This window comes from Onychostruthus taczanowskii, unplaced genomic scaffold (genome assembly GCF_017590055.1).
Source record: "Onychostruthus taczanowskii isolate IOZ18803 unplaced genomic scaffold, ASM1759005v1 scaffold26, whole genome shotgun sequence".
In the NCBI taxonomy this organism is placed as follows: Eukaryota; Metazoa; Chordata; class Aves; order Passeriformes; family Passeridae; genus Onychostruthus; species Onychostruthus taczanowskii.
The window spans coordinates 849,584-864,065 of NW_024499906.1; the positions used below are offsets into that span (position 1 = coordinate 849,584).

General features: G+C 35.1%; 1 protein-coding gene across 1 annotated transcript in view; it reads left to right on the plus strand.

Moving 5' to 3' along the window:
• Positions 1-14,482, plus strand: part of DIAPH3 (diaphanous related formin 3) — a 205,032-nt gene that overhangs the window by 87,061 nt on the left and 103,489 nt on the right. The window contains exons 18-20 of the mRNA XM_041407327.1: positions 238-333; positions 1,280-1,374; positions 7,743-7,844. Of these exons, the coding sequence (XP_041263261.1) occupies positions 238-333; positions 1,280-1,374; positions 7,743-7,844 (293 nt within the window). The remainder of the gene's footprint in view (positions 1-237; positions 334-1,279; positions 1,375-7,742; positions 7,845-14,482) is intronic.

Consider the following 14,482-nt stretch of genomic DNA (forward strand, 5'->3'; position numbering starts at 1 on the left):
CCCTATATATTAAAAAAAAATCTAGGAGGCTAACAAGCTGACAAATTTGACTGAAGAGCAAAGGTTATGGAATACAAAGCACTACATGCAAAATTTCTCAATTTTTTGTCTGTGTGTTTTATGATCTTTTCTCTGTGAATTGACTATGTTTGATAGCAAGTATGCTTTCTGAATTCAAAAATGTTTCCTCTAAATAGTAAGAATTAATCATAATTGTATTTGTGATTAATTTGGCAGTAAAAAGAGAGGAGGAGGATTTTGAAGAAAAGAAATCCATTAAGAAACGAATCAAAGAATTAAAAGTTTTGGATCCTAAGATTGCACAGAATCTGTGTAAGTAGATTCTGTTGGTTATTTTTTTTTTTCCTCAGAGTAGTGTATAAATGTTCCATAAAGATGCCCTTCTCTCTTGTGTGATTGCCTGGTAAACACTTCTTTTTTTTAAAATGTGTTTAAATATGTGCATATTGTTTTTAAGCACAAACATGAGTTTGCACAACTGAAACACTTAAAAGGACCCGAGAAGTAGTTAAAGATTATTCCTTGTTCAAGACTGTATGTACTGAAGTGCAAGCATATAGCTATGTATCTAATGCATCTCTATTTTCAGTATATTCATCAAGGAATACTGGATGCCCCCTTCTCCTGCATGTCCCCACCCCTTGTCAACAAAAGGATGAAAATGCCTGCAGCATGTCTGCCCATCTCATGAACTTTGTAGAAACTAGGCCATATTCTGTATTATGGAATAACATGCAAACAAAGAAAATAAAATTTTGATGGAGGGAGTTCTAGGAAGAATAGGTTCCTAAATGCCAGCAGAGATTAAATAAGAAATAATTGTATTATGGTGACTAAATAAAGAGTGCTTATAAGAACACTTAACAAAATATTCTGTTTCTATGGTTTGGTTTTGGTTTGTCATGGTACTTCTTTAAGAGAAGGCTCTGACAAGACTATTGAAAAAATTACAGTTGTCACCTTAGCACAAAATACTGTAATAGCAGTGATTCTTCTGCAGAGTAGACTTGTCTCTGACTGCTTGTGGAAGTGTTCTGTGATGCTGGATGTTGTATGTAACAAATGGATATGGAGAAGGCTGGAATTGAAAGAGAACAGTAATTAAAAATCCATTAAAAATTGTTATCTCTGACCTATATATTTTGGCATAGTGTTTGTTAATCTGGAGATGCTATGACCTTTTTGCTGCTGTTTTTTAAATAGAAGCAAGATAGTTCTTGTCTTGCTTTCTTCATAATATGTGGGATCTTTGTTTTAGCAATTTTCCTTGGATCTTTCCGAGTGCCTTATGAAGAGATCAAAATGATGATATTGGAAGTAGATGAAACACAGCTCTCAGAGTCCATGATTCAGGTAACAAAAATGGCACTTAAAATCCCACTATTTCAAGAGAAGCTTCTCAGTAAATCGAAACGCATAGCTAAAAACACCTCTTAATGTAAACTCTTGGCTAATAATTACCTGCAAGAATGTTGTTTTCCTGTGAACAGTAAAGTTTTAAAAAATTTTGCATTGCTAATATTTTTATGAAAACAGCTTGTGTTGTTTTTGGCTGGGACTGAGTTAACTTTCTTCACAGTGGCTGATATGGGTTTAGGTTTGCATTTGTGCTGAACACAGGGTTGATAATACAGAGATGTTTTTGTTATTTCTGAGCAGGGCTTACACAGAGCCAAGGCCTTTTCTGCTTTTCAGGCTGCCATGCTGGCAAGGGGGCTGGGTGTGTATGGGAGGTTGGGAGGAGACACAGCCAGGACATCTGACCTCAAATGACCAAGGGGACGTTGCAGACCATATGACATCATGCTCAGTATGTAAAATGCGGGGAAGAAGAAAGAAGGGAGATGGTGTGGTGGGTAGTATTTGTCTTTTCAAGTCACCATTACATGTGATGGGGTCCTGCTCTCCTGAAGATGGCAGTAAACATCTCCCAGCCCATGGGAACCAGTGAATGAATTCCGTGCTTTGCTTTTCTTGTGTGCACGGTTTTATCTCATCCTGTGAGTTTTCTGACTTTAACCCTGCCAATCTCTTCCTGATCCCACTGTGAGGAGAGTGAGTGAGTGGCTGCTTGGGGCTTGGTTGCTGGATGGCACTAAACTATGACACAGCTGAATTCATATTTTCAATTTTCCATATTGTCCACACCTAAATAGAGACTTTTTCTTGGGTACATATTATGTTTTGTATCTTCCCTACTTACCAAATTTTTTCTTTGCTTTGTTTTAGCTCTGTCTTATCTGCACAAATCTCTGTTTTGGTTGTTTGATTTGGTTTTTTTTTTTTTTTTTTTTTTTTTTTTTTTTTTTTTTTTTTTTTTTTTTTTTTTTTGTTGTTGTTGTTGTTGTTGTTGTTTTTGTTTTTGTTTGTTAGAGCTGTAGCAATCCAATATCTTGCCCTAGGGCATTTACAGCATTCACCACTTCTCTTCCATGAAGTTTATTTAGGTAGTATCTTCTTTTTCAGTATTATTTTTTTAAAACACAAAGTCAATATGACTCTACATGGTGACAAAAGAAACTGGAAGTTCTTCTATATGCAGTGTTATTTAAGGGTTGAAAAGCTGAAGAATTTAATGAAATAAACACAAATGAATCATTTTAGAACCATGGGAAAAATAATTTGGAAGGGTGTCTTGAAGTCATTTTCAGCCAAGGCTTTACTCAAAGCCAGGTCAACTAGAGCAGTTTGATCAGGGCCTTTTCCATCAAATTTTCAGTACCTCCAAGTCTGGAGACCCCATAGGCTTTTCTGGAAACCTTTTCCAGTGTTGAACACTTGTAGTAAAAAATGTTTCTTAGTTTATCTAACTGGAATCTTAATTGTGATAACTTGTGACCTTGGTCTTCTATTGCATAACTCCAAGAAGAGCTTAACTACACCTTCTTTGTACCATTTAGTTGGGTATCTGCACACATCAAGGGCCCATGAGGCTTGCTTTCCTAGAGTTCAACAAAGTGACTTCTCTCAGTCTGTCCTTGCCTGTCACGTGCCATATTCTTGAGTCGTTGATGGGCATCAGTAAATTTGAAAACATCTGTCTTTAGAAAAATTATCTGTGTTTTGGACAGGACTCTGGCATACTGATGAACTTCAAATTAATTTCTATTATGGCTCATAAATGTCAAAACATAATTTATCAATAATTGATAATTTCTGTCTATCTACTAGTAATGTAGATAGCTAATCTCTTCAGCTAATTCAAAGTGTATTACAGACATGGGTAACAATCCCTACTGAAACATGAAAGAAAGTTGAAGGTGGATTGGTTTTTTAGAAACATACTCTATTTGAAGGAATGTTGATTAGTTAAAGCACAGGTATCAGGGTCATAAAATTGGTTGTTACATTATAGCTCATGGAAATTCAGGTGTGGCTTCTACTACAACGCATAGAAACTTGTATTCAGATGTCAAAACAAGACAAATCTCTATTTCTGTAGTTTTCCTGCAAAATTAATTTCCCCCATATCAGAATATCAAAATAACATCTTATCTTATTGCACGGGAGGCTGTGCAATGCTCAGCATGCCCTTTTTCTTCCTGCATGCAGTTTTGCCCTCACTTCCTGTGATTTGCATTTCAAAGATGTTTAATCTCTCTTCAGCTGTTTGGACTTCACTTTCTCTTCTTCATTGAAGAATGAGATGTTTCTCTTAAATATTTGAAGGAGCAAGCATGAACTATGATCTCCAGTGACAGTATATATAGTCATTGTATAATTCCCATTCTTTTGTTCAATGATGCAGTTAATATTGGCACTAAAACTATTACTTTAAGGTTATTAGGATGAACATAGTTTACACTTCTAAAATGTTTTTTTTAGTCTAATTTGCACTTAGATCTCTTTTTCAAGGTTTTCTTCATGCTCAACAGCAGTACGATGTGTATCTTTATTTTATTTTATTTGGTATAATAGTAGAAATTCTCTATGGTAGCATGAAAAACTGAGAGATGGAATATGCTCTGCTGTTATGTTCAGCTTAAACTCTGTCTCAGATAGTCCATCCTTGCTCTGAGACTCTCTCATGCTGTTTGATCTTAGCACTGTTTTTCAATGGTTAACATTCAGCTTGTTAGGAAAAAGAGGTCCTCAACAATTAAATGAAGCAACTTGTATAAATTAAGTACTGTGTATCAAATATATAAAAAACGTGTTATTTTGATAATTTCTATATGTGTTTTCTAAAGAAGGCAAAATTTATTTTGCATTTAGACTCTGGGAAAGAAAGTCATCAAACCATTAATGGATAGTTAATTAATGGCATACTTCTATGTAAAAATGCATTAATCTAAGAAGAGAAAATTTTTTTTCATGGATGATTTTTTTGCTTTCGTATCATTATTTTTGATTTCTTCTGCGGACTATTATTTTCATTATAATTGTATATGCCTTGGGATAAAGAATGCCTAATTTTCAGTATATTTAGAACATCTAACACACCCTAACCCCACTGGAGCTTTGCAGTTGGCATGGCTAACAATTTAATAGGATATAACTTTTTGACACTGCTGATAACCTTGTGGCTCTATTGATTGGTATTGGCGGTAAAGTATGTTGAAAGTCAGTGTATATAGTAACCTCTCTAGGGAGTTGGCATCAAAATTGAGTCCAAAGTGGTTTCAACAGTAGTTTAGCCCTTTTGTGTTTGCTTTTGGAGGGGAGTGAACATTTTTATTTAAGAAAAGGGTAAGAGAAGATGAAGAGCCAAAAGTGAGAAATTATATTCTACAAGAGTACAGTGATATTAGCAGCTGCTGTGATTGTGTAAAAGTCAGTGGAATGGAATACAAGTGATCATGTACACAATATCCTGTATGAACACAGTCATATAAATCACTCAAGAATATGGACTGCATTTTTTTTGACAAGTGATTAATCCTTTGAAGACCTAAATTAGATGGAAAATTCAGTAGAACTTAGGTTTCAAATTTAGTCTCCAAGTTTGGATGTAATAAAATTTATCAAAGTGGTTTATCCAAATTGCTTGTTTCTGTGTAATTAACCCTCTAGTAACTTTGAAAAAGGGACTGAATTTGAACTTGGAAAAGAACTTGACACCCATCTTTCTTTGAAAGTAGAACAATGTAGCTCATTGCTTCAAAAAGTTGGTATCCACCTTCATATATACTTAGGTTACTAAATAACTTTAGGTGTCCAGCTGTATGTCTTTATATCTACCTTCAAAATCCTTTTCAAGTATGCATTATGACCATGCTATGAAAATGTGTTCCATGTATTTCATTGTTCTCAGAAGAGGGAAAGCGTACATAGGTTTGCAGCCAAATGGCTGATTTTCTTCATTCATCTAAGTTACCTTAGACAGTATGGTACATCTCCTTTTCAGAAATTTCTTGCTTTCAGCAGATTTTTTTTTTGTTTTTTGTTTTTTAGCTGTAACTGTTTTGTTCAGTGGGTCCTAATATCACTGTTTCTGAAGTTGGAAATTTGTTCTTAATCCAACTCTTGTTATGCTTAAGAAATAAAATGTATTTTCTCTCCATCTCTCCATTCCCCTCCCTCCACCCTACTTCAGTTACAAATTAAATCTAGTGCTTAAAAATGTAAAAACTCCAAAAGTCATGTTTTAATCCAAAAACTCGTTGACTAATTATTGAAATGTTTCCCGTGACTTAGTCAAAATTCTTTCTCCTGTTATTCCTTGTTTGATATTCAAAATGTGTTTCATCTGTAGCATTCAAAAGCTTTGTCTGAACACCATAAAAGCTGCTTTGATATCAGCTGCTCCTTCTGTTTTTGTTGCCTTTTTTTTTATATTCTGATACTCAACATTGAAAATATTCATCTAATGCTTCACTGTTTCTGGTTTTTGGGCAGTTTTTCTTCATATGAAAACTATTTCTGGACCAAACAATAACATTTTAATTTCAGTAAATATTAAGGAATTGTATTATATTTAGAGCTGCTTATGCGAATGTTGGGTATCAAAAAAAAGAAATAAGTGTGTTATGAATTTCTAGTTTTAAATGTATCGTTTTACACTTAGTACCCTTTCATTTTTTGCTCAATGTTACTGATTTAGTGCCAGACATTTTCATCCAGAATTAATAAATTTAGTCTGTTTGACAGAAAATTTTTTCCAAATGTAAGAGTGGTAAGGATACATATGACTGCTGTTCCACTAAAATTCAGTTTAATCATATCCAAATCAAGCTCCTAAAATTTAAGTTTACATGATTTTTTAAGCATCATCGTTTATGCACTTTTAATAGTGTTGTCTTTTCTTACCAAAATCCTTATTTGAGCATGGACATTCTGTTGAATCAGTCCACTGATTTAAGGATATTTTTCAGCTGCTACATAAAAGAGTAAAATTCATTCTTCTTAAACTAAAGAAGTGTGTTAAGCAAAGCATAGGTATGACTTTTTATCTGTCTGTCCCCAGAGAGGTAATTTTTTATATCTTAACTGGCTAAATTTCCTGTATAAGAATGAATTAGGATCTTTAGTGGGTAAAATTAGGGGTTTTTTAAGGCTTTCAGATGGAGATTCTGTTCATTAACTGAAACAAGTTCTTTTTTTCTCATTGTATATCACCCAAGCTATTTACTTGAAAGGTAATAAAACAAATGATGACAACCAAAATGTCTGCCTTTTCCATCAAGAAATGGGGAAGTGGTGGAGTTGGTCTTGTTTCTTTCTTGCAATATGGTAATAGGTTGTGGGTTGTGTATCCTAGACTGGCTTCAGTGTTAAAACGATCGAATCTTCAGTTCAGGAGAGTGATCTTACCAGTAGACCAAAGAGTGTTTTAAGAAAGGAAAATCTCTCTTGTGTTTTTCTCACTGTGACAGACGCTTAACCAATGTGTAACCAGAAACACAAGAGTCATAATCTGAAAGACACAGCAAGCTGTAAGGACTCTGGCTGTTGCCTGGTAGTTGCAGCAGTCATCTTGAGAAGGAACAGAATTGAGCTACTGACTCAAATTTTATATCATAATTAAGTGTGTGAGAAGCTTTCTATTTCCAGAATATTTCAAAAGCCATTTTTAACCAGCCTAGCAGAAGCTAATTAGTGTGGGGTTCAGGTGCCCAAATGTGAGTGTCTTTGTGTAGATAATATGTGTCTAAGTGTTCAGGAAACTCCAGGGAGTCAGAGGATTCTTCAGATGAGCAGATGAAGGTCCAATGTTTGATTCCCTTACCTGCAAGACATTCACTTTATATGTGTCTAACCTCCCCATATTGACTTCTGAATTCAACTGAAGCTGAATCTCACCTCTGATTTACTACTTCTAACAAGTTTTCACACTAAGTAGTAGTATAAATAAGTAAGTAAGTGTAATTGCTTTGAAATGCTAGAAAATTAATTATTCTTTTTCAAAATACTTTTCATCTGGCATTAGTAATTCTTGCCAGCCTTTGGATCATTATGTTATACTTGAAGTTCCCGTTCTGTTTGCTTTGAAGCGTTCTGTTTCCATCATGCCTATCAAGCACATTCTTTCTTTAACAACAGTTAAAAAAAATACTATGGAAGTGTGTAGAATCAGTGTCAGTATTGCAGTATTGCATCACTTATCTTTTACACTCTCAGTTACTTTAATTTGTGTGTTGCTATGTACATTCTGCTGTGTTCAGGGAAGAGTGTTGTCTTGGGAATGTATGGTAGTAATGCATATGTAAACCTGTTTGTTTACAATAATAGAAGCAACATTAAATCTGAGATTTTTAAGCCTCTTTTATTTTCTTTTATAGAATTTAATAAAACACCTCCCTGAACAAGAGCAATTGAATGCATTGTCCAAGTTCAAGAACGAGTATAACAATTTGTCTGAGCCAGAGCAGTTTGGTGTTGTGGTGAGTTCTGTTTTATTATCACAGTTTTGGGTTTTTTGGTTTTTTTTTTTGTCCTTTCTGGAAATACAATTTTAATAATATTATAATGTTATAGAAAGAAAACAAACCAGTTGCTTCTTCCTATAAGTGAAGGGGTTCCAAACTGGGAGAAAAGTCCAGGTGCTGCCGTTCAATTGGACTTTTTTTGGACATATCCATGCATGTGAAAGGCCTGATTATTGAAATATTGCTTCTGTAATGATTTTGGATTCTCTTTGTTTAAAAATGTTATTTACTTTTGCAAAAGAAACCAAACCAAAACCATAAAAACGTTGTAATGTTTTGTGGCAAAGTTTCACTGGGAGATACAGAACTATTTTGAATTTTCATAGCTAAAATAATTAGGCCTTATTTTTGTTTGCATTAAAAAAATCTTGACTTTTTTTTCTGAGGTTTTCTACTCTTACGTTTTTCTTTCTATTCTCCATGTAAATGAGAAGAAAATAATGTCATTGTGATCAGGTTGACCTATTCTGCCTCCTGCTGCTTGTGTTTTATACCATGTTCTGTAAAGAGTACCCCTAATCACTTTTTCCCTTCCCTCTGGAAAGATATGTTTGTAATGTCTTCCAGGTTGAATTCACAAAGGAAGACTGGAAATGAAAAAAAGAAAATGCTAGTTCAGAGCTATCAGTTGATGCTTTTTGTGGAAATACAGTTTGTATCTAATCTCTGTATAGCTCATAATTCATAGCTGGTAATTACTTCATCCAGACAAACTCAGAGTAATGCTATGTAGTTTTCTGGCGCATATATCTGTACAAGTCTTTGATTTTTCTCGTCTGTTCCTGGAGTTTAAACCTAAGGTGGTTATTGCTAAGATTATCTTATCTGAGGGAATTTCCCATGAGGGAATAATACTTACTCAGTTAGATGGAACTGTCAGTTGATGAGAAGAGCTAGACCAGTAACAGTGTAGGTAGAATTTTGCTGCATCTGGCCCAACTTTTATGATCAATTTGTCTTTAAAAGTTGAGGCAATGTGATAACTCAGAAAAATAAAATAAATGGACAAAATGATAAGAGTTCTTTTATCTCAAAAATTTCTGGAGCTTATTTTCTGAAGGAATAACCAGATTCCCACCGAAAATTACAAGTCCTTGCTTTTCCTGGTTTTCTGTGCAAAACATTAAAAAACAAAGTCCACAAACAAGACCAAACCCCATCATCAAGAACAGTTGCTGTCATGTCACAGCTTCTATGCATGTAGTAGAGTGGATTTGAGAGAGCAAGCACCAATGTTTGTTACGTGAAACATTTTTCATTTCTCTTCCAATGGGAGAAAATTTGAATAAGTCACTTTTTTTACTCTAAATATGGAATTCTATCCATATACTTTTCATCAAAGTTATTCAAGCTCCATCTGGCTTTCCTGTATCTTTTCTGTTATTGTTGTCCATGGAGCGGGCTGAGAAATTCTTCTCATTTCTTAGGAAGCCACTGTTGATGCTAATGTAAATCTTCACATTATTGCTGATTTTGTTGGTTTTGTTTATTTTTTCTTAAAAATGTTGGTTTATGCCTTAATTTTTGCTGTCTATTTTAAATGAGAAGAATTAAACTTGAATACAAAATGCAAGACTTGAAGTTTTTTAGCTGAGTAGTGTTTTATAGTTATTTTTTTTAGAGAATTAGGAAATTCCATGTTAATTTCCTCTGAAGTTGTGATTAAAGGAACAATTGAACCATTTGACTCCTAAAGAAGAATCTAAATAGTGAATAAATGGCTAATTACTACTTGTGTGATAAAATTTTTTTCATCATGGAAACCCATTATCTTTCAGGCTTTGAATTGAAAGTCAAGATTTGATACTCTGAAACAAACAGCAAGACACTTAGTGAGATATTGGCTGGCAGTGACTGTTACAGTACTGTATGTTTTAAGCAAAGTCAGTTCAATTTTGTTGTTGGCTTAAAGACCTTGAGGGCATGATTCTAAACAGTTCAGGTTCCCTTCATGAGTGTTGCTTGTGGTTTTGGGGTTTTGTTTGAGTTTTTGTCTTATGGTTGTGAGGATTTGTTTTCTTTGAATTGACCCTGTGAGTTACTTTTGTGGTTTCTGCCTTCTCTTTTTTAAGTTATTTATCATTTTTGTATTTTCTGTTCATTCAGCAGTAAGTATAAAATAAATCCTTTATGGCCCTTATCTTCTCTTCCAGACTTTGGGTTTTCTTTAGATAAACTACTTTATTTTTCACTATGTTCTTTCTTTCACTTCTTCAGGCCTCAGATAATGTCTCAGAGCGCAGCTATTATCACCTATTACTGTGGAGCTTTGTTTTTGGTTTAGAGTTGCGAGGTTTTTTTGGGGGTGGGAGGGGGACAGGGAGGGGCTTGTACAGATTCATTAACTGTTTCATGACAATTACATTAATTCTGTTCATCTTGCTAAAAATTTAGTTTACTACTGTTACGTTAACTTGATGTTATATTGAATGTTGTATTTCCTTGCTCGAATTCATGATGAGGTATGCTTGTCGTTGATGAAAAATAAATGGTCAATTGCATTTTGTTTTACCATAGTTCTTGTTTTTACTTGATTTTACTTGGTGCAATCAACTTCCTCAAAAACTCCCTTAACCTTCATATTATTTTCTTGGTAGTTTCATTGATTACCACTGAACCACAGAATATTCTCAGTTGGAAGGGATCCACAAGGATCATTGAGTCCAGCTATTAAGGGCGTAGCCCTTAGGGATCAAACTCACAAACTTGTCTTTACTAGCACCACGCTGAATCTTAACTAAAACTTGATAATTATGAAGATTATCTTTGTGCAATATGAAACCCACTGGAGATGGATGAGGCTTCATCTAAATGTTCATCTTGGTAACTGTTGAGAGAAGTTGTATTTTGGAGGTTTTTACATTTTTTACCTGGTCCTTTCTTCAGTGGACAGTATAAATATTTTATTGCTTTAGGACTTTTAGCAATGTTGATTTGTTTTGCAGGTTGTTCTTTCCTACTAAGAAAAAAGTATTGTTTTAGAGAATATTTTTTCCTAATTTTTGGTGTAGTGTCTGTCATCATATCAAAGAAATGTTTAAGGAGTAGATAATTTAGTAAATGTTAATCTAATTTATTTTCAATGAAGTTGATGTAATGTCGGGGTCCGCTGTTATAATAACTACTAGTTAGATTTATTGATCATAACTGATACTTTGAGTGCAGTAATCTGTTTAATGGATTTTTACTGAACTATTACCATACTACTGGTCAATATCTTGCTCGTGAGGAAGCTGGGCACAAGCATCTTCCAGCTGTTCAGAACTTAAATGTTCTGAATTCTCATAGAATTCCATTCTATGATTTGATGTTCACTTGTTTATTTACAGCGCCTGTAATTCTTTGTGGTGTAAAATGGTCCTAGACCATTTCAAATTTATGACATGATTTGACATCCATAAATGCAATTCAATTTAAGAAATCATGGTTTTGATACTCTTTGTCAGGCATCCCTGTACCTCTAGGTCTGGCATTTCAGGGCATTTATTGTGGCACAGAGGTGCATGGCAATGTTTAGTCCCATGTCAGGTGGTTCCAGATCTTTGCTGCACCTCCCCCCAGTATCCTGTAACTGTAGTTCCCCAAATTCACAGCACCACACATCTGCCTCCCTCCCTCTTTTGCCCACACAGCAATGCTAAGGCTTCAGGCCTACTCATGCCAACATATTTTACCTGTTTATTGCACTAGGAACCATTCCAAAAAGTAGTTCTGAATTGATAATGCTGCATGCATATAGTTGAATCCAGCAGTAAATTCCAACATGAGATGAATGGAACAGGTTGCCCGGAGAATGTGGATGTCCCATCCCTGGAAATTTTCAAAGATAGGTTGAATGAGGCTCAGAGCAACCTGGTCTGGTGGAAGGTGTCCCTGCCCATGGCAGGAGAGTTGGAACTAGATGATTTTTAAGATTCCTTCCAAAAATTCAAAAAAATTCTAGGATTTTATGTAGCCTCATCAGCGCCTGTAATCCTTAGTGGTATTAAATGGTCCTGGTCCATATTAAATTTGTTATATGGTTTGAAATCTATAAATGCAATTCCATTTAAGAAATCAAAGTTTGGATGTTGTTTATAAACACTTCTAATGTGAAAAGTTTCTGATGCTTGACAGGATGCTATTGGTACACACTTGACCTCAGGTGTATGCAAGTGTACTAGCATCTTACATATGAGAATACGTCTCAAGAGCCACGTGTGATAGCTCCTGCTGTCTTTCTTTTCTTGTAATCTGAGACATTCAGAAAGATGTTCCCATATTGTCTGGTAGTGAAAAAAAAAAGGAAACAGATTTTTTCTATGTTCACTTATATTTGCTCAAAGATAAAATTGAGGGAATTACAAAATATTGTTTCAGAAATAATTAATGTTCAGACCTTGTGAAATTCACTGACAGCTAACCCAAATAGAATTTGGCAAGCAATCCTCATGTGGCTTCACAGCTTGTTCACTGATGGATGTGTTTTTAATGAGTTCGTACCAAAGGAAAAGATTTCACTAGAGTAAATTGAAGATTAGAATGAGGCCTGATGAAGGCTAGTTTGTCTTAAATAATTCAGCAGACACTTAAATTGATCAATTCCATATTCAGCTGATAGTTTCACCTGTATGTTCTCGTTAAGGATAACTCAAAATGTATTAATGTTTTTTCACTGTTGTCTGGAAAATATCATACTATCACTGTTTCTGCAGAAGCGTACTCTGCCTTTCATAGCACTTGATGCTTGGACAGAGCCATACCTAGTGATATTTCAGTCTGTTTAAAATTCTGAAGTGCTGACGTGCATCTGGGCTGTGAGATATTTTGATTGTGTTAATTTCTATCTGCAAACCTTATCTTCTGTGTCTTCTAGATGTCATGTGTATCTGCTTCTCTGCCTTGTCAGTGTTCTCTGTCAGTATTTCCAGCCTTTCCAGGAGTGTTGCCAAAAATTATGCCAAAATTTCTATTATATGTCATCTGTGAGAGTTAAAAAATCTTTATGGCAAATTGCAGTCAAGTTACCTATGCTGTTGCAAAGGACAACATCCTTAACTCCTGTAATGTTAATGTCTTTCAAACCTTGAACCTAGGTAAGGGTGGAGAGCAAGGCTACAGAAATACCTTCTGAAAATGGCCATCGTGAATGATCTGCACTAATCTGACTGTTTGCAATTGCCATTGGATTGGCTTATATTACTTCCTTTGTGATGCCATATTATAGATGAGTGCTCCTGTAAATGCTTCAGTACAAGCAGGTCTTACTCTTATCTCTGTTTAGTTCTGGTAAAACCATTTTGTGTAGTTCATCTAAAGAACAGTTTAAAACTTTTTGTCTTTTTTCTGATATTAATTCAGATGGCTGAGTGGGTGCTTGTTATTTTTTCTGGCCCACACATAGGCTATCTCAGTTTTCTTCCTGGCAGATATTGCTACAGCTTCAGAGCAGGAATGTTATTTCTCTGAAGGGTTCCCATCTTTTGCTTCCAGACATTCACTTTGCACATTCTGTCAAGAGCCTGTCCTGAGTCTGATTTGATGTTTTTCTTCACTAGTAATGTAAGCAACCCTTTAATGTTCATGTCATGGTTTACATATCGTAAGGAAAACACTTCTGTGTTGAGTAAGGACCATAATCCTGCTGTTTTGACTCAGCAAATTCAAGGATTTCTTGGAATTTAGCCACCTAAATTGAGTCAGGTATCCAAATGACTGGCTAGTGTAGGGCAGCTGTGCTGAAAGAACCTTGAGGCTGATCAGTACTTATTAAATTCCTAGAGCCTGAAATTAATATGCAGATATTTCACCTTTCCAGCTTCAGACATTAGAGCTCAGTGGAGCTCCAAGTGCTGTAGGATTTGCTTTCCCTGTGATCATTTTGTAGAACTGAGGAACTTTCTCCAAGTCATGCAAACTGTCTTCTGCAGCATTCACTTATGTGACATGTTAGACATGTTTTTGCCACAGATTAACTGTGGTTCCAAATACACTAAATAACCATATGGATAAAAATTCCCCAGTCGCTATTGACAGGGCTACAGAAGCTCTGCAGTGGAGTGTTTTTTCATTAGCAGTACTGTCATGATCATAGACACATATCTACCTTCTGAGGAAATTAACTGGAACACACCTTGCTGGGTCAGTAGAGAAGATGATACCAGATACGAATGGTTGGAAGCCTGAACTTTTCTGAAGCAAGTCATGTCTGTCACAGCAAAGACATCAGAATCAGCTGTAACATCAAGTTCCACTTTTAAGTGGGAATTGTTATGATGGTTCAGCATAACGGGAAGTGCTAAACGTGCTGCCATGATTTTGAGACATTCTCATCCAGCACTTGATCATGTGTCTTCATGACCTCTATTTTGGGATATTCCTTATAGCAGACTTTTCATTAGAGGTAGATTCCTAGTAGTAGCTAGTCAGAAAATGAGGCATTTATTTTAAAGTCAAGCTTACCAGATTTTTTGATCTGCAGTACAGTTACATCTGGTTTACTTTTAGAAACTTTTCTCCATTTGGCTTGATACTCTAATATTTGTTTTTAAATTCCTCAATGGCATCTGCCCTTGACTTCTGGTGTTAATTAATTTATTTTTGCTGCCTGTATG